This window comes from Melanostigma gelatinosum (assembly GCF_949748355.1).
Source record: "Melanostigma gelatinosum genome assembly, chromosome: 15".
Lineage (NCBI taxonomy): Eukaryota > Metazoa > Chordata > Actinopteri > Perciformes > Zoarcidae > Melanostigma > Melanostigma gelatinosum.
The window spans coordinates 16,568,668-16,591,386 of NC_136648.1; the positions used below are offsets into that span (position 1 = coordinate 16,568,668).

General features: G+C 40.3%; 2 protein-coding genes across 2 annotated transcripts; both read left to right on the forward strand.

The window, feature by feature from the left end:
- The first annotated feature begins 2,004 nt into the window (after positions 1 to 2,004).
- Positions 2,005 to 6,791, forward strand: ppp1r7 (protein phosphatase 1, regulatory (inhibitor) subunit 7). The gene is made up of 10 exons (XM_079285144.1): positions 2,005 to 2,074; positions 2,804 to 2,899; positions 3,091 to 3,146; positions 3,508 to 3,573; positions 3,784 to 3,914; positions 4,146 to 4,308; positions 4,464 to 4,580; positions 4,687 to 4,791; positions 4,915 to 5,001; positions 5,854 to 6,791. Exons 1-10 carry the CDS (start codon positions 2,035 to 2,037, stop codon positions 6,028 to 6,030), a joined length of 1,038 nt encoding a protein of 345 aa, XP_079141270.1. The 5' UTR covers positions 2,005 to 2,034; the 3' UTR covers positions 6,031 to 6,791.
- A 1,800-nt stretch (positions 6,792 to 8,591) lies between these two features.
- ubxn7 (UBX domain protein 7) lies at positions 8,592 to 16,969 on the forward strand (the record flags this gene model as incomplete). Its single annotated transcript, XM_079285127.1, has 11 exons — positions 8,592 to 8,697; positions 10,292 to 10,445; positions 10,749 to 10,813; positions 10,927 to 10,992; positions 11,187 to 11,299; positions 11,715 to 11,861; positions 12,239 to 12,329; positions 12,664 to 12,794; positions 13,174 to 13,678; positions 13,779 to 13,858; positions 14,403 to 16,969. 11 exons carry the CDS (start codon positions 8,592 to 8,594, stop codon positions 14,562 to 14,564), a joined length of 1,620 nt encoding a protein of 539 aa, XP_079141253.1. The 3' UTR covers positions 14,565 to 16,969.
- Positions 16,970 to 22,719: the final 5,750 nt, after the last annotated feature.

A 22,719-nucleotide genomic window follows, 5' to 3' on the forward strand; every position in this document is an offset into this window, starting at 1 on the left:
GTGTCCAGTGAAATGAGGGGCTGAAGTGGGTGTGACCTTTTGTTTGGGAGTGAAGCAAAGCTACACAGGACACAGTGCCACCAATAAAAAAAACTAAATTAAAATATATTATATAAAAACAAATTTATGCATGCACATTGGAATGTAAAGAAGTATATTTGATTGTCTAAAGACTTGTTTTGTTTTTATTTATATACTAAAATTGTGTTTTTTTTGTTCGTTGCCTCAGGGCAACATTGTGCAGTTACGACATTTATGTTCAGGCAACATCTTGCTATAGGGTGGAGATGATAATTATGATCATATTATTGTTTTTAGTTTGCTATCTACTAGGGGTGGGAATCGCCAGAGATCTCACGATACGATATTATCACGATACTTCGATATTATCACGATACAGCGATATTATCACAATACTTTCACGATACTGCGATATTCTGTATTGTGATAACACATATTGCGATTTATTACTTTTTTCAACTTCAAATTATGTCCCCAAAGGAAAACTGTGTCAACAACATGTTTTATCTGAGTTCTTTCTCTGACGTCTCCATCTTTGTTTCGATCAACTTCCTACCAATCACGCACGCAGACCCGGCACCTCTGCTGACCTCACCAGAAAACAACTCAGCACCATCTAGTGGACTGAAAAAGCAATTGATTTTATTTTTTATTTTTTTCAATAGTTTATAAAATAAAATATCGACACTTGGCGTCCGTGTATCGATATAATATCGCCACGCAAAATATCACGACACTATGCTGTATCGATTTTTCCCCCACCCCTACTATCTACTGACAATTACAGAAATTGACACAGGAACATATTATGGAGCAATCAGGCAGTTAAGGTCATAGTCACAAGATAAGATAAGATAAGATGAGATCATCCTTTATGAGTCCCACAGTGGGGAGATTTACAGTCATAGTCAGCAGAGTAATGTGTGTGTGTGTGTAGCTGTGTTTGTTTACATGTGTGTCAGTGGATGAACAGGAAAATGAAGAAGTGGCAGAGGTTCCACGCCTATCCTGGTGGAGAACACCCCACAATGCATTTTACAATTACCCAGAACGTCAGGGTCTTTTCCAGATGTGACACACACACACACGCACATGTTACTCTGCTGACTGACCTCTGACCTCCTAATTGTCTCTCAAACAACCCTAACTGCCTGATCATGTCCGTTATGCTCATAACATGCTCCTGTGTCCATTTCTGTGATTATCAGTAGATAGTAAAGTTAAAACAATGACTATGGTCATCATTATTACACACACTGACACACGCACACATGCACACATGTTGGTTTAAATGTTCATGTCAAAATAATACTTTTTCGAAATGCATAGATTGCTTGTTTTCCTTATTCCTCTTATCACATGTACTACAAAAATCCTTGGTGTTTCAGTGCCCTTGTGGCACATTGTTGCCCTGAGGCAACAAACCCAAATCTGGCTGGGGGGTGCGGGGGTTTTTATCCCCTAAAATAAAAAGTCACGCCATAGAGGGATGATATACAAAAGTCTTATCAGTAAAAAAACGAAAAGTAGAATTACTCATCATGCAGAATAGACCATTGCACAGTAACATCGCTGTATATAATATATTATTGGACATTAACAAGTTTACAGCATTATAGCTCTAGGTTGAGCTTCATATACTGTTTGCTACAGTTTAATTAATAACAATGGATGATATTCTAGTTATTGATCACATGTTTTCACTAATCTTCAATGCAACTAGTAATTAAAGCTGTCAGATAAATCGAATGTAGTCAAAAGTGCATTTCTCTCTGAAATTAGGTGCCTCTGATTTATATTTAAGTACAGAACTTGAAGAAAGGTATGCATATTTATTTATTTTATACCACTGCTGATGTATTGATCACATGGTATTGTTTTCGTGAATGCACGGTACATGATGTACTCAACATGTTTTCGTTTATGTGCGGCACCAGCGTCATCTAGTGTCTGACCGCAGCACGAGCCTCCACCGGATTGGCTGAGCAGTTGTCAGGACTGTTTACAAGAAACATGGCTTCCAGGTCTGTTGGAGAGCTTCAGGAGATGGAAGGTCAGTAAATATGTAAAGATTAAGCCGTGCCATGATTGTATTAGCTTAGTCAACCGACATTCATTTTGACAAATGTATCTGGTTTTATACGAGCACATCCGGCGTGTTTTCCCGTTGTTACTAGCCACACCTTCATCACAGGCTTGCTAGCTAACAGGCAAACAACAACCCCCGTTAGCTGACGTTACAGTTAATTTACAACTGTCCTGCTCGTCATCTCATTTCAGTTTCAATAGCTGCGTTGTCAAATATAATGGTCTCACACTCTGTTTTATGTTTGACGTAGCTTGTCTGCTCGTGCAACATAATTTATCCACGTTGAGCTCGTAAACCAGCATGTTGTGGTCCACTCAGCTAACTAGCTAACATGGTTAGCATTATTTACCCTGTGTGTTAATGGGATTGAGCTAAACTTAACCGCGAGTTCTAGCTAAACTGCAGCAACTGCGGTCCCATCCACAGCAATCAAAACTACCCAATTAATGACGGAATCCCAGTTTGGCACACGTGTTTTTTCAGTGCAGAAGCCTGGTTTAGTTGACAGCAATGGGTTGTGATAGTAAGACAGAGGCTGGATGCTCCACATGACACCCCAACCTGACTCCTCAGTGGGCAATGAGGAGCTGGGCCCACTCTGTGCATCAGCTAAATGTGTCCCCGATACAACAGCACTGCGTCTGTATGTATGGTGAACGTGACGCTTCGCTTCTCTTTGTCTGCTGACTGTAGTGGACCGAAGGGGTGAATCCGAGGAGTCTGGTGATGAGGAGACCAAGAGGAAGAGCATCAATGGCAACTTGGACCCCAACCAGCCCGCTACCACAAGTAAAGCATCACATCTTTTCAGCACAGCCACAAAAACAATCAGGACACAAGTCAGGCAGCTGTAGTGACTGCATTACATAACTATGATTCTTCTCTGTTGCTTTAAAAAAGCATTTTGTGTCTATATCATGTTTAGGAATACTTCATGCAAATATATAAGTTCACTGATTTAAACCTTGCTCTTATTAAAGGTAAAGAAGAGTCTCCTGTTGACATGGACACCATAACTTTGGACCCAGAGGAAGAGGTGAGAGGACTCTAAACACTAGCTACTGTCCCAAAGTACATCTTATAATGCTTAAGTAAAAATGTCCATCTTCAATGACTCTATTTTGTTGGGGGATTATTAGGGACTTCATTTGTGTTTTTGGGAGGTAACATTTTGTAGTAGATTTTATTTGTAGAGCTTTAGAATGGAAGCAACGTTATTTTTATTGCAATAAAAAATTATGATATTTTCTGACAAATGTTTCACCACTGCAACTATATCTCTGGTGTATGTCAATCCATATGTGGGCTGGACACTCAAATGTAAATGACACAATTACCCCCAACTACTATTACTTTCTAGACATTTTGTCGTCCTAAGCTGTCTGTTTTCTTTCTAGGATGTTGATCTTGTTCATTGTCGTATTGGAAAGATTGAAGGATTGGAGGTGCTACAGAAAGCTAAAGTAAGTAACCTCAGTATGAAGTGCCACTGTCACTGAGTGATGATGTAATGGTAGCAGCATAGTGTGCAGAAAATAGCCAGACATGGCTGCAACCATGTTCTTTTTTTCTTTATTAATAATTTCTTTAAAATATAAAATGAAGTAGTAAAATACAGCTGTTGATTGTATCTGCACTTCAATGTTTTTTTCCCATCTGTCTCTTTTGTACAGACGCTCTCCTTAAGACAGAATCTCATCAAGAAGATAGAAAACCTTGAAAGTCTGCGCTCGCTGCAGGAACTAGATCTCTATGACAATCAGATTCGCAAACTGGAGAACCTGCACAACCTCACAGAGATCGAGTAAGTCTGAAGGAAACAGAAGCCCTTGTCTCTATTGTTTCTGCAGATTACAGAGATTCTATCTATTCCATTCAATATTACTTATATTAAGATATTCATGGACAATCTCATTTCCACACACTAGTTAGTATCTAGAGATTGTTGGAGTGTGGAAAAATCACTATAATATATGTTTCATGTGACTGACTTAGAACAAAGATTTGACTTCATACCTGTTTGACTGATCCACAGGCAGCTTGACATGTCCTTCAATATGCTGAGGAAGGTGGAGGGTTTGGAGCAAATGACTCTGCTGAAGAAACTTTTTCTACTTCACAACAAAATTAGCAGCATTGCCAACCTGGAACACCTCACGGGCCTGGAAATGCTGGAACTGGGCTCCAATCGCATCCGGGTATGACACAAAGAGACTCTTGGCCACTGAGAAATGAGAAATCAATGCTACACATCGTCTTTTTCAAATTATGTATCAAAGGAAGTTGGTGAATTGTCTATGAAGTCATTATGTCGTGTTTATTTTTGTCTCTTTCTATTTTGTCGTGTTCACAGGTCATAGAGAACCTGGATACTCTTTCATCTTTGCAAAGTTTGTTTCTTGGCACCAACAAAATAACTACGCTTCAGAATCTGGAGGGTTTACACAACCTGACGGTTTTAAGCATTCAGGTATTCACAAACTCTCTTCAACGCTCGTGTGAGTGGTTACAAGAATACAATTGGAAATGTGTAAATGGAAACACTGGTGAGTCATTTCGTGTACTTTCATTTGCAGAGTAACCGGATCACTAAAATTGAGGGTCTACAGAATCTGGTCAGCCTGAGAGAGCTCTATCTGAGCCACAATGGCATTGAGGTCATCGAGGGCCTGGAAAACAACGTGAGTTAAAGAAATTCCACCGCTTATTTCTGAAAGGACTGAGTGCCAAGCTGCCCATCGTGTAGTTTGCCGACTGTGCAAACATCTACCTTACATTCAAACACTGTTTGTTTTCCCTCACAGAAAAAGCTTACAACCCTGGACATCGCAGCCAATCGAGTAAAGAAAATCGAAAACATCAGCCATCTGACAGACCTGCAGGAGTTCTGGGTACGGATAGTTTGTGAAGTTAAACTAGAACGTAATTGTGATGGTCTTTTATTATGCCACCTTATTATAGAACCCCTCAAGCCTTACCACTACACGCATGAAATATAATCAAATAAATAAAGACAATGTTGCATTAAGAGTCTTAGTGAGTCAGGCCAAAGAGCCAGCATGCAGTAGCAGAGTCCTGGAGCTCATCCGTCATTTACTTTGTCATATATCTGTGCTTGTCCTGCTTTGTAAAATGCAACTGATTCATTCATGTTTAAGTGGTTAGTACAAAGTTTTAAATAACATACTTTAAAAATAGATCCAAAGAATAAATGAAATTTGAAATTGCTAGATAAATCAATTGATATATTTATTAAATTGCACTTTAAAAGACTGGAGTAGCACATGGTTAGTTGAAGAACTTGTCTATTTGACAGTACAGGGTTTCAAAGGGAAATACGGAAGCTGTGTTCACAAATTGATTTAATTATTCAAATCTTGAAAGGAAAATTATTTTCATTCATCAGCTTCCTATTGACGGTCCTGTTTACAGACTCTTAATGCTGTTTGTACAGCTGTCTGGGCCGTCGTCTGGCAAAAGCAATCTGCCTTTTTGAATGCTGCTTATATGAGCATGCATCATCAGCAACTTCTGACTACAGACATTGAAAGCTTTTACTACTTCCCATAATGCATCAGCGAGGCTTTGCCACAAGAGCCCAGGGGCACCGACAAACCCAGGTGTACTTTGAAACCAAATACCTCCGAACTGTATGTTCCAAGAGTGCTTAAAGTTTGTGTTTGAGCTCCCATTACTCAGTCTGTCCTCTTATTGACGATGCTGTCCTTGGATTCCCCCCCCAGATGAACGATAATCAGATAGATAACTGGTCAGATCTGGACGAGTTGAAGAATGCCAAGACTCTGGAGACGGTCTACCTTGAAAGAAACCCTTTACAGAAGGATCCGCAGTACCGGCGAAAGATCATGCTGGCGCTGCCCAGTGTACGGCAGATCGACGCTACCTTCATCCGCTTCTAAACCGCAGTGTAAAAATCCACCTGCCAGCTCCGCAGTGTTCTCCCTCACCATCCTGCGTGCCCTACCTCCAAAACAAACTTCATTTTGAAACACACTGGCCTCACTGATTCATATAGTACACAAACGCACATTCCGACATTCGCGCTCACCCACGGCTCACTCATGCATACATGTATGCACTCATTCACACCTTGATCTATGCTGTTGGGTGGAAGCTTATTTATTTGTTAAGCAGGGTATAAACTGTGAGAAGGATTTCAAAAACTACACTATGTCCATTTCCTCTTCTTTTTTTTTTCACCTGTACTTATTTTTCTTCTATTGTTTTGCATGTGAGATGGCGTATGGAGACATATTTCCTCAATATGAGTCTCGTGTATTACATTGTTGAGGCTGCACTGCTATCATATGAGAGGAAAGAGTGGCTTTCTTACTATTTAAGGGATTTTGTTTTTGCGAGTTTATTCTTTTTGGTTGGACAGGATGAGACTGTTCTCACAAGGTACACAGTGAGCAAACGAACAATTAAACACAGATTAAAGGGGAAGTACCGAAGAAAAATGTAACATATTGTAATCTTTAGAATGAAGGAATTGCCAAACTTTACTCTCACAGAAACATCTAAAATGATTAATAAAGGGCAAATCTTGATCTCTATGCCTTGTCCACATATTTTACAGCTCTGATTAATAACTTAAAACACCGCTCATGAGAACGTAAAGATCATTTAATGTGTCCATAAAGATGGTTCAGTTTTTTTACCTTGAATACATCAGCTTGTTTTTTTGTCTTTGGGGAAATTGTTCATATCTGTTCTGATATCAGTAAAATGTAGATTGTTTTTTTAAGTGAATTTACTTGGCAGGACTGGTCTCATATGTGTTGATAACTGATGTAAGATAAATTACGTCTTGCTGTTCATTTTTTTAAATACATTTTGTGGCTTAAAGTTGTCAGATATTTAAAGACACTAAAGTACATATTCTATTCTTATTTGGCCTTCAGTACAGCTTAAGAGTAGATAGTCGTGTATATTTATGTTGCCATGGTATTCCTTGGATCAGGCACTGAGGTGAACACCTTGAACCAGAACGAAGTGGCCGATCCTTATGGTCCCATGTATATATTGCTCGAGTGCACTTGATTTACTCCCAGGTTACAATGAACAGGTGATGCATCTTTGATATGAGAATAATTCCCCACCTCGGGACTAAAAGGTCACATTTGGACACATCAGATTATGACGCTTACACGGAGAATGACAAACTAAGTGCTTTCTGTGCAGCACAAGATACTGACCATTATCATCTAATTCCTTTCATCCGGGTCTAAAGTGCATCTTCAAACTGTTCAATTGGGCTGAGTTAATATTGTATCTCCCTTTGTAGGCAGGAACATAACAGTGTAGTATGCTGGTTCGTACTGTAGGTGTGTTTAGTTGACAATGTGCTCTCTTTCAAAGTATTCGAAGTTATGATCATGAATTTAATTGTTTAAGGTTATTCAATTTGACCATGACCCAACTGTAGAAGATCTATGAGCCCATTATACATTATTGATGTGAATGTAATGTTATTTTATATTTAGCTTCAAATAGAATTACCATTGGCCAGTGGGATTGGAAGTGTCACTTAGTGTTTTGAATATAATTTGGACATCTCATGATTTAGAAAGTCAGTTCCATCATCACCTTCCCTTTGTAAAGTGAAATTAATTTTTTCTTGTAAATGGCAGGCAGCACAGCAGCTTTATTTGAGAACCGTGATTAAGATAACTTGACCTTGATTGGTTACTGAATGAGCAATTATTGTAATTGCTAGTAGCTGATTGTTGTTAGAACTGAGTCTTCAGTTTCTGGACTTGGTTCATGCTGTTTTCAAACTGAATGTATGATGCAAATAATAAAATTACACGACTTAAAGAGAAAGTCTATGTAGTTTTAATTTTCGAGGTATAATATTTGTCATGACTGATACAGTCCTATTTTAATACTGATTCGTCAACTTGTCTTGATTTCAATATCCTTTAAGACATAGCCTTTTATGTTGAAATTATTCACAAAGAAGGGGTACAACAATAGTGATTCAAAAACATACTAGAAAGCCCAGTGCAATTAAGTTAAGTGTATTTATAAAAGGTCACTTTAAAGTTCAATTTCGTTAAAATGATTAAAAGTCTTCTTGTCCTTTTTTTCCCTTTGAGTCTTCAATTAAGGTGCCAGTCCATGCAAATTCATGAATGTGAAATATACTTACAATGATCAGCAACTAAACTATAGGAATTCACGACATCCCACTAATCACAAGAACCAATATCACCTAAGAGCAAAAACAAAATTAAGAAATAACACTTTTTGTTTTTAAGATATTACAAAAACTGAAGGGAACCATTAGGGTAATGCATACAAAGCTATAAACTACCGTGGTTTTGTATTTTAAATAATTAAGACAGTAAAATGCAATTTATGTTTACCGGACTACATAACCCACAATGCAGAAGAATCCTTTGGTGACGTATGGGGCTCGCGCCGCGCCAGGCAGGCATCAAGGACGGCGTAGCGCATGCGCGACATTTATGTTGTTGTTTGTGGCGGTAAGATGGCGGCGCTCGGAGACACCTCAGCTCCGGAGGTGAATGGGTTAATACAACAATTCACAGCAATAACAGGTAAAAATAACATGTTATTGAACGTTTGATTTATTAAGTAGGTTTTGCTTATCCAACTGGAATAGCCCCATTGTCCAACAGACCAGGAAATGAGTGCGTGGTTTGAAAAACGGACGTTAAGTCTTCCCCTGGCCCCTACGCTGTCAATGCTTTGCAGAGGGGGGAAAGCACAGCCAGTTATATGCTAAACTCAAGTGAAATGCTCCGAAAAGGACCGTAAAACCATCCGCTTTGAATATGATCTGTCACAACCACTTAAAAAACATATTTTCCTTGTGGTGCTCGTAACAGACACTATCTTGCTCGTCTCGAGCTGGTTTTCTGCTCCTTTTTCCATTGCATGTTGTTTGATAATGTGGAATGGACGTCGGCTGTGCAACATTTCCCTTCTTCATCATCAGCCAGGCTTTACGTTGTGTTACTCTTCCTTCTGACTGTGACGCTAACCACGCTCGCACGAGCTCACTGTCAGTCTCCGACCACTGCTTCAGAGGTTGTCAGTAGTTTATGTGTGCTTTTGACGCGATCGGCTGTGTTTTATTTCTAAGTTATTTAAAAGAGAGGATACTCAGTTCGGGGGCTGCTGCTGCTGCTCAGACCTGGAAAGTAAAACGGACATGCGCAGTGGACACGGAAAGATCAGCGTAGCCAAACGGCGCTGTTCACTTAATAAAAGACTAAAGTTAACGCTCGGATCAAGTGGTTTCTCACATGCAGAGTATTTCCATAATTGTATTCATTGTGTTAATTCGTGATCTTAAGTGGTTCAATCACAATTCTGGTGTTTTAGCAGCTTGTTCGTAGCCGACTAATAACGTAGCCCGTGCTTAAGCTACATCACTGCCGACTATTTCCCAAAGCATACCAAAGCCTTTGTTAACACCGGATGCATTTCTTTTCCGACGTTAACTTTCAGGCAGTCGTTTCGCTTTCATTCATTTCAGTACAGTGTTGCAGTCAACGTGCAAAGACCTGCTTTGTTATCCATCACAGTCAACAGCATCACTGGCTTTTTATGAAGTTACACTGTTGTTGCATTTCACAGGACCCCATTGTTGGAAAGCTTAATTTGCCATTGACACTAAAGGAGGACGTAGTTTTGACAAAAAAACACAATCCTAAACAACAGGAAGTAGTCATTGACGAAGTGTTTCACAGGCCTGTTTCAAATGTGTGCACCGTCACAAAAGAGTTGAATGAATGAAAACTTGTGGCCCTCAGAAATGCAAGCAATCAAACGAAAACTGTTCAGCAGTATGAATTTGTGATGTGTATTAAACAGGTAAACGTATAAAGTATACATTTGTATGATACTTTGATTGGATTAATTCGATATGCCGATGTTTTTTTATGTGGTGTGCCATCAGTTTTACTGTCTGGCTCATTTAGATCTGGCTATATACACATTTCTTTTCAAATGTTTACAGATTTAAAGATGCATCATCGCTATAGATGCAGATAAGTAACAAGATATTGCAGCACAGATAAGACGTGCATGTGTACTGCCTTTTTGCTCATTTAGAAACAGTGTCACCCTGTGAGCACTGACTGAGTTCATCATGCAAACTGTAACCTATGTCCAACACCGTTTAAGGGGCCACGGAGAGCGTAGGACAACACATGTTGGAAGCATGCAGCAACAACCTGGAGATGGCAGTGACCATGTTCCTGGACGGAGGCGGGATTGCAGAGGAGCCCAGCACCAGCTCCAGTTCAGCAGCTTCCAGCAGCAGAGCTCCCCCCTCAGAGTAGGCTGATATTTATCCTCACAAACGTCGCTCAGATACAAGTGAAACAAAGTCTTTTTTTTTACTACATTTGACTTTCTTAAAGATACAATTTCTCTGTGTTTTTTTTTTTGTATAGTGCTCCATATTTTTCTCTTAGTTTAGAGTTTTTTATGGTTGTTAACGGTGGGGTGGGAGAAGAATTTGGGGTTCAGAGCACGCTGTGATTTGGGTTGCTAACAAAATAAGAGAGTGCTTCTTTATAACTTGTTTGATACCTGATGTTTTGCTCCTTAAAATAATACTGTATGTTTTATGTCTCAGTGAAGTACGAGCACCCATTCCCCAGAAGCAGGACATATTGGTGGAACCGGAACCATTGTTTGGAGGTATTGTACTTTTCTTATTCGACCTCATGCAAACAGATGTTTGGCTCAATTTTCAGTTTCCAACTGTGCTGTTTCAGTCAAACTGACTTTTGATGTGTCTGTTATACGCACAGTGCCAAAGCGAAGAAGACCTGCTCGATCTATATTTGATGGTTTCCGAGACTTCCAAACAGAAACAAGTGAGTAAATTTAGTCTTTCTGAGCTTAAAGGACGCGGTTCGAAGTGAACGTGGTGTAGTTTAATACTGCGTAGTTACAACCAATAAGTCTGTCACTTTTTTCTCTCTCTCTCTCTCTCTCTCTGTCTCTCTCTCAACCTTTTTCACTGTGTCTGAACTTCCTGGAATGACTGTGAATGTTTCTCTTTTCCTAGTTCGCCAGGAACAGGAGCTGCGTAACGGTGGAACAGTGGATAAGAAATTGAGCACCCTGGCAGACCTTTTCCGTCCTCCCATTGAGCTCATGCACAAAGGCAGCTTTGAGACGGTGAGGAGTCGATCACCGGACACTTTAAACCACAAGTCTTTATTCGGTTTGTGTGAACTTTTCAGTGAAATTTCAGATGGTCGACTGTGTAGATCAACGGTGGGAAGCCGGGTCTGCCTTGTGTGGAAGTCATTTTTGATGCGAGCATTTTCCCTCTCCGGTTGAATGTGCACTCGCAGTATCTGTGAAATCAGCTGGTGTAATGTGATCATAGGATCTCATACCACTAATGTAGAGATGGTAATGATTGTTCTCCATGAAGAAACACACGTGTACTTCATCAAGTTTATCATGTGTCCTCCATCAAGCTGTAACTTAACCTTCTGGTCTTCGTCCAGACTCGCCGATTTAACAATTACCTCGCTCACTAATTGTCACAATCCAGCTTGATTTGCTGTGTTGTTTGTGCTTCCAGGCTAAAGACTGTGGGCAACTGGAGAACAAGTGGCTTATGATCAACATTCAAAATGTTCAGGACTTTGCCTGCCAGTGCCTGAACAGAGATGTTTGGAGTAACGATGCAGTGAAGACCATCATCAGAGAACACTTTATATTCTGGCAGGTATGTAGTTTCAGAGCTCTGGGGTGCTTTCATGTTCCCGCAAAAACATTGTGTCGAGGTCTTTGCGAGGGCCCGGCTGCTAAACTCATTCGATGGGAAGGTGAAGTTGAAAGTCCATTAATGATACGAGAAAGGAATTTAGTCAGTGATGCAGAAATGGAGACCATCGTCAGTACGGAAACGGAACGTAAAGTAGTGCATTAACGGTGCAAACGTTTTTTCCAAGTACCCACTTCTTCTTCTACAAAAAGCCTTGCAATCAGCACACAAAATCCTTTTTGTCTCATAATCCAAATATTCACATATATGTAACTCAATTCAAGTGTAACTGGTGAGAGGTTCATGTCTGTCTTCTTGTACATTTCCTTTCATTACAGGTTTATCATGATAGTGAGGAGGGACAAAGATACATCCAGTTCTATAAGCTGAACAAGTTTCCCTATATTTCCATCCTCGATCCCCGAACAGGTGAGTTAGTCTCAGCATTATCCACAGCTCTGATCTTCAATGACACCATATATAAAGACTGTTATTGAAAATATTCAGGTCCAGGATATAAATCCTCAACACCACAGACTCTCCAACTAAAACCAACGAACAAATACAACAAAATAATACCACGATATACTTGTTTAAAATAACAATAGTTTCACAAATAAAAAACAAAGTCAGCTTTTTTGATCTCTCGCCCTTGCCGTTTACATCTGCAAAGTCAGTGCAGCCACGCACATCTGCTTTTGCAGATACTCTGTAGTTGATGTTGTTATTGACCCGTGCTGTTCGAAACATGTTTTCTCTTCAGGTCAAAAAATGGTGGAGTGGAATCAGCTGGACGTGGCGTCGTTCCTGGAGCAGACGACCGGCTTCCTGGCAGAGCACGGGCAGCTAGATGGGCCGTCCTGTCACGCACCTCCTGCCAAACGAGCTCGCTCTGTGGGTCTCTCTTCTCATGTGTCGCCTCTGATTCTTTCTTTTTTCTGCTCTAATAAGAGCTCGCTCTCGCTCTCTCTCTCTTTCACTCTGTTGAACTGTCACAACTCTGAATTGTTTAGTAACTGTAGAGTTATTATCTGGGCTTTCGGTTATTACATAATAGTAGGATATGATGGCGCTTCGTTGTTGTCTCTTCCCTTGTCCAAAAGGCTGCATTACATGTAGAAGATACGATTTTTGTGAATTGTACTATCCAGTGAATGCGTCAATCTGCGTGGTCATCAGTCTCTTATTAAGTTAGTTATACCACATTTTTGTGTTATTCTACTCGGCTCTTTGATTTGTTTTCTACAGCTGCACACTGTGTTTTCTGTTCTAGGAGAGTCTGATCGATGCCAGTGAAGACAGTCAGCTGGAGGCAGCGATCCGAGCCTCCCTACAGGAGACCCACTACGAGTCCTCAAATGCCCCCGAGCCCCCCGATTCACCCCGATCCGACGAAGAATCCGACGCAGAGCCTTTCTCCGACAGCGAGGGTCCCATCTCTGTTGACGGATCAGACAGCGAAGTGCCAGTACCCCACGAAGAGAAGAGTTTTAACAGCAAACGCACACCGCTCCCTCCGGCCAATGCGGCTCAGCAGCGTCTACATCCCGATAGTTCCACTTCTTCCCATAGAAAGTCTCCGTACAAAGAAAACAACCACAGTCACAAGAAGGAGGAGAGCAAAAAGAACCACCTGGAGCCCTCGGCTGCCGGTCCTCGTCATCCTCAGCCTGACGCAGATTCTGGAGGCAACCACTGTCCCCCAGCGGCGGAAAGCGCCGGACCTTCCAAGACCAGCACCACCAAAACCTGTGACATGGACTGTCCTGACGACAATGGTACGTCGACGCGTCATTCTAAAACAGGTGTGATGACGGTGAAGGGATACGGGAGTTTGAAAGATACTTACCACCATGTTTGTTTGTTTTTTCAACATAGGTCCCAAAGCCAGGTTGATGCTCCGTTACCCAGACGGACAGAGAGAACAAATTTCCTTGTCTTCTAAAGCAAAACTTTTGGTGAGAACACAACACAATAACTCCATTTATATAAAAAAGGTTAATGATTTTGGAAATGCACTTCTATTCAGTAGAACTAGTACAGTACAGTAAGTATGAAGCTGGAGCTAAGAGGAGATTAGCTTAGCATAAAGACTGGAAGCAAACTCCAGGAAGTTACTGCTTTACGCTTTGACTTCCGTACAGATGAAACAAGATATAACATGTTAATTGTTGCGCTTCAGCGGTGCCGATAAGTCGATTTTCTTTCTTTCTTTCTTTCTTTCTTTCTTTTTTTTTTACTTTGGTCAAAGCTAGGTTAGCTTTTTCCAGTTGTTATGCTAAGCTAACCGGCTGTTGGCTCCAGCTTCACAAATACTGTACAGACGTGAGAGTAGTACCTGCCTCCTTGTCCTCTAACTCGAGGCAACATAGACAATAGGTGTATGTCACAACATCCCAAACAATTTACTTTAAATAACATAATTAGACATTTTTTACAATACTGATTGTAACTTTAAATGTCACACTTCTGTGTATTACTCTCTCTCTCTCTCTCGTCAAGGCCCTGGTAAGACACGCCCAGTCCAAAGGTTACCCTAATGAACGCTTCGAACTCGTCACCAACTTTCCCAGAAGGAAGCTGGCCCACTTGGACTATGACATCACGCTGCAGGAGGCGGGGCTTTGTCCACAGGAGACTGTATTTGTTCAGGAGAGGAACTAGCCTTGTCGGACACACTCTCTTTCGCTTGACTGTATCTCTCTGTGATAGACCTCGCCCTCTCACCAATGATCTGGGACGATGTCACTGGCCTTGATCCCGATACCTTTCTGTTGTCCTGGAATTAGGCCCCGATTTTGCCAAGACAGCTCTCAGTGGATGGACTACTTTCCCCGCCACTCCACTAATCTGAATACTGACGTCTCTACTGACAGCCTAATACCTTTGTGCTGCTCTACAATTGGCCAGTAAGGTGTACGGATGCCGGCACTCTTTTCATTTTTTTTAAATTGCGATTTATTCTTTTCTGATGTAGGCTTAATTTTTGTTCTGAACTCTGAGGCACATCAGGAAAGAATAAATATATATATATATATATAGCTCTTATTCAAATAAAAACAACAACAACAACAATAATAATGGATCACTGATTGATGATGAGGCACCAGGGACTTGTACAAAAATACTTTTACCTCCCAGAAAGGATTGTTTAATGTCAGAGTTTATTTTTTTGCTCTTCTTGTCATTTTCTGTACCTGGGGACAGGTAAAGGGAGGCTCATTCTTGCTCATTTGACCCAAATTTGGTCTCTCACACAGTCCTCGTTTCAACAATTGTAATTATTTGGAAAGCAGGGGTACCAAGAGAAAAGGTCCGGAAATTGCAGGTCGGACATCTGTTACGCGCTTGTGTAAATCTGAGAGCATTTGGGTGGATCTGCACATTTTTACTCAAGTTTCTATTGGTTAATTCGAGACTATTAGATTGTTTTTGGATTTGAACTTTTGATACAGAAGGGAATGAATGAAGGGTGGTACATCTTATCAGTCGGACCTACACTGTACAGAGATGGCTTAGAGAGACTGATATCTAGCTGGAGTCACTGTTTCCTTTTCTTTTTTTATATGCTGCCAAGAAAATATGCTGATGTTGAAATATAACCACCAAAAACCAAGGGAGGTTCTGCTTGGTCTTTTGTCACAACTTCAATGAACTTCACAGGCCGAATGTGATGAGACAAATGTCATAGCATACAAAGCAAACCAAAGAGGAAAGCACCTACTCCTGAGAATCAACTGAAACAACAAATGTGTGTCACTCTGTATTCTGTTATGAGGAATTATTTCAGTGTCCCTGCTTATTTTATTTCATCAAATTATGTTAGTAATGCACTTTAGCAACTTCAGATAATTTGTTCTTAGTTAAGAGCCAGGGTTTCTTGTCAGATAGCCCAATTTGTTGGCATTTAGGCCTAAAATTGACAATGTACAATTGTCAATTAAGTAAATGTAACTGGTGGGAGATGAGAGAAGCACCTCAGAGTTCAAACCAATGCCTCAACAAACCCATTGGCACATTTTAGACAGGATCTGGAGTGACGATGGGTGGAGTAATAAGATACCATGAGCTCTTTGGTAAGCTTAAATCTGGGCCATAGGTGGCAGTAATGGGCCTTAAATGCCAACAGTTCTTCAACGCGTAAGTCCAGGATGAAGAAGACCACTAGCCAGTGTAAATAATGTAGGTTTTTAAAGTATTAAAATGAGCCTTACACATGTTTTATGAAGTAGGTAATGAGTACAGTGTGTTCGTTCAGCCTTAAGAATGTTTTTTTTTTTGGGGTGATAAAAGGTGTTGCAGGTGGTCCTGGAGAGTAGCTGTTTTCCTTTTCTTTATTAAAGCGATACAGAGCCCTCCAGTGCTGGAAGAATGGAGGCGATGTGTGCCGCCATGTCAGATTTTAATGTCAGAACAAGCTATGTGGTAGAATGGCAGCGTGAATCACGGGCCATTTAATGGATTTGTGCAGATGTTGCGATTTTGATATGATGAATATGAGCAGGGTTATAACGATTAACAGCAATGTCACGAACTAAATTACTAGAATATTGAAAATCTCTAAAGATTAAAAAAGACAAAAAGGAAGACGTAACCAGCGCTCCAGTATTTTCGAAACAAACAGTCCCCCCTTCTTCTTTTGTCCCAGTACATCACTGTGATTCATACTGTGGATCACATTTAGTGTCAAGAGTTTGAAAATAAAATAAACATATCATTGGTTAGCATCTTCAAATTAAAATTTGTTTTTTTCACATTCCCCTTTGAAAGAGGGCTCCCGACTGACTATGGTAACAGTGTCTGTACGGGACACGGTCAGCAGCTGTACAAACATGAGGACACTGCAGTGTGGATACGAGTACACAAAGGGCATTCCTTCACCTCTTTATGTGTCATGTGCAAAAGGAGGGTTAGGGGGGAAATGTGCTGGCAAAGGGCAGCGCTGACTTAAGTACTGAAGCCTTTTCCCCTTTGACAGAAATGCAGAAGTCCCAGATCAGCTGCCTCAAATGCAAAGCAACAGAGATGTCTTTAGGGTTTCTGTGCACGATGGCACCTGGAATTTACAAAATCACATGTTTAAAAGGTCATCTTCAAATCGGCGAACCAGCTCCATTGCTTTGGATGTTTTACATGGAGCTCTTGTTTTGATGTTTTGCTGTTTTTGGAGCTCTATACGGTTATAAAAACAATTTCAAACCCAGCTGGAAAAACACCAAGCTAAAAAAGCAAGGCTGATCTAGTTTCCTGCAAAAGTTGGATGTTGAGGAGGTTTAAATACTTCAACCTAACACTAGAAACCTGCATTTATTTCACTTGAAAGCTGAATTTATTCATCAGTGCTTAAAGGTTGATTAGATAACCAGGACGAGGGCCCCCCTCACAACCTGCAGTGTTTGAGGTTTTGTCGGTTGCACAAGGAGGATGTTGACCCCAGTCATCCATGGACCAGTCAGCTCGTTCTCAGAAAGAAATCAATTGAAGTTAATGTGTAACGTGTAATGTTTGTGGCAGATTTGAATCACCTGACTTGACCGATAACATCTGTTTGCAGTCGTTCCCATCCTGCAAATAAACAGCTGGATGTACCGACAGATAAAATGGGATTCAATGTGATCAAACTAGAGGAAAGACCTGATCGACTCGATAAATGTCACTTCAAGCTACATATTGGCACTTGAGTACAACTTTGAGGTACTTGTACAAAGCTTGAGTCATTCCATTTTATGCTATTTGATACTTCTACTCCACAACAGTTCAGACAGGACAAAGACAGACTCTTTTGAGATTGTAGGTCAAAAACATTTGACATGAAAATAAATATTTGATAAGCCAATAGAATACAATGCAATACAATACAATGCATTTTTGAATGAAGAAACCAGTGATTGACACAGAACATATCACATGTAACTCATGTGTCCATGAGTGATTCCACCAAAAAGAGACTCAAACTTCTTTCATTCTTTAATCATCATGACTGTTTGAGGTCAAGCGATTCCACTTTTTCATTAAAAAAAAGCTCAAATGTGGCAGAATTTAGGGGTGTTTCATCTTTTGTTCTCCATTATTCAACTCACGACCCCTCACATTCATCTTGTGACCGTTTGGAGGGGGGGGCCGACCCCCTGATTAGTTACCACTGGACTAAACTACTAAACTAGCTCCACCAGCTACAACGGCAACATGCTACTTTTGCACCGATGTGTTAATATTCAAATATTATCATGATATATCACATTATATTACATTACATTTTTCCCACAGGACCAGTTTTTTTATTTATGATACTTGAAGTACATTATGTTGATAATACGCTTTTATTTAAGTGGGATTTTGAATACAGGACTTTCAGGAGTATTTTTCACTGTGTATTCGTACTTTTTACTGAAAGAAAGTGTCTGAGTACTTTTGCTACCATGCACAGGTGTGGTAAAAGCTCACCATAGACCTTTTTTACTGGTGTATTGACTAACATTAATGAGGGGTGCATTCCACTTCGGGGAGGTCTTGGTGTTGTGCATGCTGGCTTATTGGGACACTTAATAGGACTGAGCCACCGTGAACATTTTCCTGCCACGATAAGTCGATAAGTCAAAATGTCTGCCGTCACTGAGAATGACACGACAGCATCTTAAACAACTGGGACCAACGCTCTCTGTGTTTCCTGATTAATCAGCCAGATGTGTGTTTTTTCCCCCCCAGAAACTGTTTTTAAAGGTGCTGATCAAGAGTCGTATCATCATGCGTGGGTGTCGAGATGAATCATCACCGGCTGAACAAAATGTCACGGCTCACTCCTGCACTCGACTCAACTGCAAAATACACAACCCCTTCCCTTTGGAAACACTTTTCTTTCATGTAGTTTACCAGTATTTTAAACAATATCTTCAGTTCATATAAAGAGGCAGTTGCTTATAGATGTACCAGAGCCCCAGAGCCCGGCGTCACAGACTGAAGATGTGTGTGTAGTGTCCAACCTATAATGCCTTATTAACCCCCTGCCCTGTATGCAGAACAATCATTGATAATAAGCTTATCCGCTCTGTGATTTAGCACGATCAGGGCGGCCTTGTGGACCGTAATCCCCGTCAGTCAGACACAAGAATCCCAGAGGTATTTCAGGAAGATGGGTTGGAAAATGTTAAATGTATATATATATATATATTAAAAGTTGTTGCTTAATAGCCCTGAATATTGATATCATGTGGTTTTCTAAAACTTGTATCCTTCACTTCACATATCATTTGTCTGTTGCCTCCAGTAGAAATCCTGCTCACTTGAACAGAGAACAGTACAAGAGTGGAATAAAAAAACATGATTGATTTTCTTTTTTTGTACAGATAAAACATGAGTTAAATGTCTACTTGTGCTATACGGGACAGCAATGTCATTGACTTGCCGGCTGCGTTATCAAGAGGTGTCACTACAGCAGTGCTGCTGAGCTGAGTGAAGTGTCAGCACAGACTGACAAAGGCACGGTAATCTGCGAGGGATAAAGACTCAAAGCCCGACTCACAAGGCAGATAATGAGGGAGTCTTAAATCTGCCGGAGAGCAGACAAAACCAGTGGCTGTGAGGCAAGAGGGCAAACACGGCCAGATATAATTCAAGCCAACATAGACAGATCTGATAAAGAGGGGAATGCTGGTTGAGGAGGATACTTATACATAATAGGTCTGATGTATGATAGAAAACAGGTTTCAAGGGGGGAAACAGTCACATGATGAGCTACGGTGGGAAACTGATGGACAGGTGGGGAATGACCGGAGAACAGGAGTTTGTGGGAAACTGTAACACACTTTTATCCCATTTCATTGTTTTCAGTCTGACATGAAATGAACCACTGGCTCATTGTCACAGTAAACATGTTCCGACACTAGACCTTGAAATCAAGGATCTGTTATGTTGTTAGTTTTTTAGTTGCTGATTTTTAAAGTGGCCTATAATTTGTGCTGCAATCACTCGTGTGATAAAAAAGTGTGAAAGAAGGTTTATGTATACTCAGTGCCAGGTTTATCTCAGAGCTATAGGGTTTGAGGGAGGTCAGGACACAGCCTGCAGGGATTCAGTGCAAGGATACAAAAGTCATTTTGTGGAACATCTACTTCACGGGCACCTGATCAACATTGAATGTTTGCAAATAAAACGTTGTGTAATGTGCTGGTTTCCTTTCCCCAATCACTCCAGCAGACATAGAATACCTTGTGGTGGTAAAAAACGATTCAATACCGAGTGAGTCCTATAATACTGAATGCTGAAAGAAGAAACATTGAGGAAAGAAGTTTGTCTTTAAAGTATTTATTCTCTGGCCAGAGAAGGCTCCACCATCATACAGACTGCAGTTCAGTCTGCAGAGGAAGAGTCAAGAGTTCCGTTTCTGACATCTCAGCACAGGGAACATCAGGTATTCACAGTATAACAACTGATCAGCAGTTTCAAGCTCCCCATATACCCCTCCAGTCACCCCCTTCCTCTTCTGAGCCTTGTGACACAAAGAGATCTGTCTTTATTACCCTTGATTACCCCTGGGAATCTTCACAGATAAACAGTCTCTGGTTAAACTGCACCCCCATTCAGTTACATCCTCTTATCAAAGCAAAAGGCAGAGATAACCCATATGGTCCTGTTACCATTCGCATGTATAGTTTTGTTCGTCAGTAAGGCACATACACTAAGTCGCACAGGGAAAATTCTCAATCACAACCTCAAACTAAACTGCTTTTTATGACCTGTGCTCCCTCTATATCTATCTACGCTTCCTATAGCTTGACCAAAACCTGAATATAACGTAGATATAGTGTTGTATGATGCTACAGTTTTCATATCTAAAAGTATCTCTTTTGAAAGACTGAAGATGATCACTGGTTTGGCTGTGTTATTTGACTGTATAATGCACACTATAAACAACATTTATGTCCTCTGAATATTAATGTCATTGGTTCTCCTGATAAGCTGCATGCTTCACAAAATGTAACCACTGATTTAATCCATTGTGCACATGTTGACAGGTTGTACCTCAGCGGTGTTTAAGCTCAGCGTCAGTCACACATTCATGAGTTTAAGTGCAGCTGCATCCTTCATCTGGAGGCTGTGATAAAAGCAGGGCCCTGTTTATGCCACTTTCCCTACAGAACAGAACCGTACGCACAGAATTCATGAAGTGGCCCATTTTATTGCTGAAAAATCCACTCAGGCTTTGTGTTCAAATATTTGCTTTACAGGAAAAATCTTAGTCATTTCATAGTCACTGATATATCTGCATCTGCATTTCTTCTGCTTCAGCTGAATCTCATTTATACTTTTGTATAGTACTGATTTATTTCCTTTGGTAAATCCCATTGACTTGGAAAAGTATTTTCATAAGACACTGTTAGTTTACACAAGTGTGCATATAGCACATAAATAAATCACAAATGTAAAGAAGAACAGAATAAGTAGCAGCAGCAGGTAAAAGAGATGGACAGAGAGGGAGGCAAGGAAGTGGTGAACATCCATTTAAATCCATATCAAATTGGTTTCTTGACACGTGCCACACAAAGCCCTCTTCATAAAGAAAAGGGATAAAAGGACGAGGATATGATGGTTAAATAGTGTCCTCATAGTAGAAACATAACCTATCCACTCGTCCAGTATCCCATCTTGGATATTCCAAAGTTGTGCCACCAAAGGCCTCTTGTGAAACATGCAATCTATTGTGAAAGTTTTTGTGTGATATTTAAATAGTTGGTGTACAGGAGCAAAGATGGGATCACTTTTAAAAGAAAATGAACCTTTGCTTTTGTGTTGGGCAACATTGACTCTGTAAACACAACTCTTATGTGAGTCACTGCAGCTTTCCTCAGTAAAATACTTTAATAAACAATGACAGTAGTCCTTCTGTGACATATTTTGATACTTGAAGTAAACCTGACGGATTATACTGAACTGAAATTGTGAACGCAGGACTTTTCCTTGTATTGGAATTGTTTTTTTATTTTTAACATTGTTACTACTTTTACTAAAGTAAAGTATCTGAACAAAGTCTCAGAATAAAACCCAAAAGCACGTGAACACACCATACAAAATAAAAAATATGTGATAAACAGAGTTAAAACAATGAACTGAAATAAGTTAAACTTCGAATACAACTATGAAATCAGAAAGTAGAACATCATTTGAATGAGTTGGCAATATGTTATTGTTACGGGTCCGAGGAATGGTACCACAGCAACAAAGTGAATATCCTGTAGGACACAGGTAAAGTTCAGTAGAAATAGACAGCCGTTCAGTTCTTCTTCCAGATTACATGGAGTGAGCGGGAGTCACACCCTAATAAAGCAACCTGTGCGCAACTGCTCCGGTGTCAGCAGTTCCTCCTGCAGCGCTGCAATTCTTTACTGTCCCTCTGTATATATGTTATAATTACATTCTGCAATTATTATTTAAATCCCTAAGGTCATGTTCTTATTTTAAATTGTTCAAAAATAAACAAACACAAATTAAATCATACATTAACATCAATGTGGTCATATGTTTGGGTGTGCCACATTATCATGTTTTTAATCTTAAATTACATCTTGCTTTGTGGCATATTTAACTTTTGTTTCTGGTCCTCTGCGGGATTTCAGAGTTTCAAAGGAGTTTCAAAGAGGAGTCTGTGAATTTCCATTATGTGGACATTTCGGACATGTAGCCTAATCTCTCTGTTTCATGGACCAGCGCACTAAAGTACACACGCACGCACAAATTAGGAAACCTGAGCAAAGTTTTTTCTTTTCTTTTTTTCCCCCCCAGCTCAGTCAGAGGTTTGCTATAAAAGCTCGCGCTGCCTTCCGGA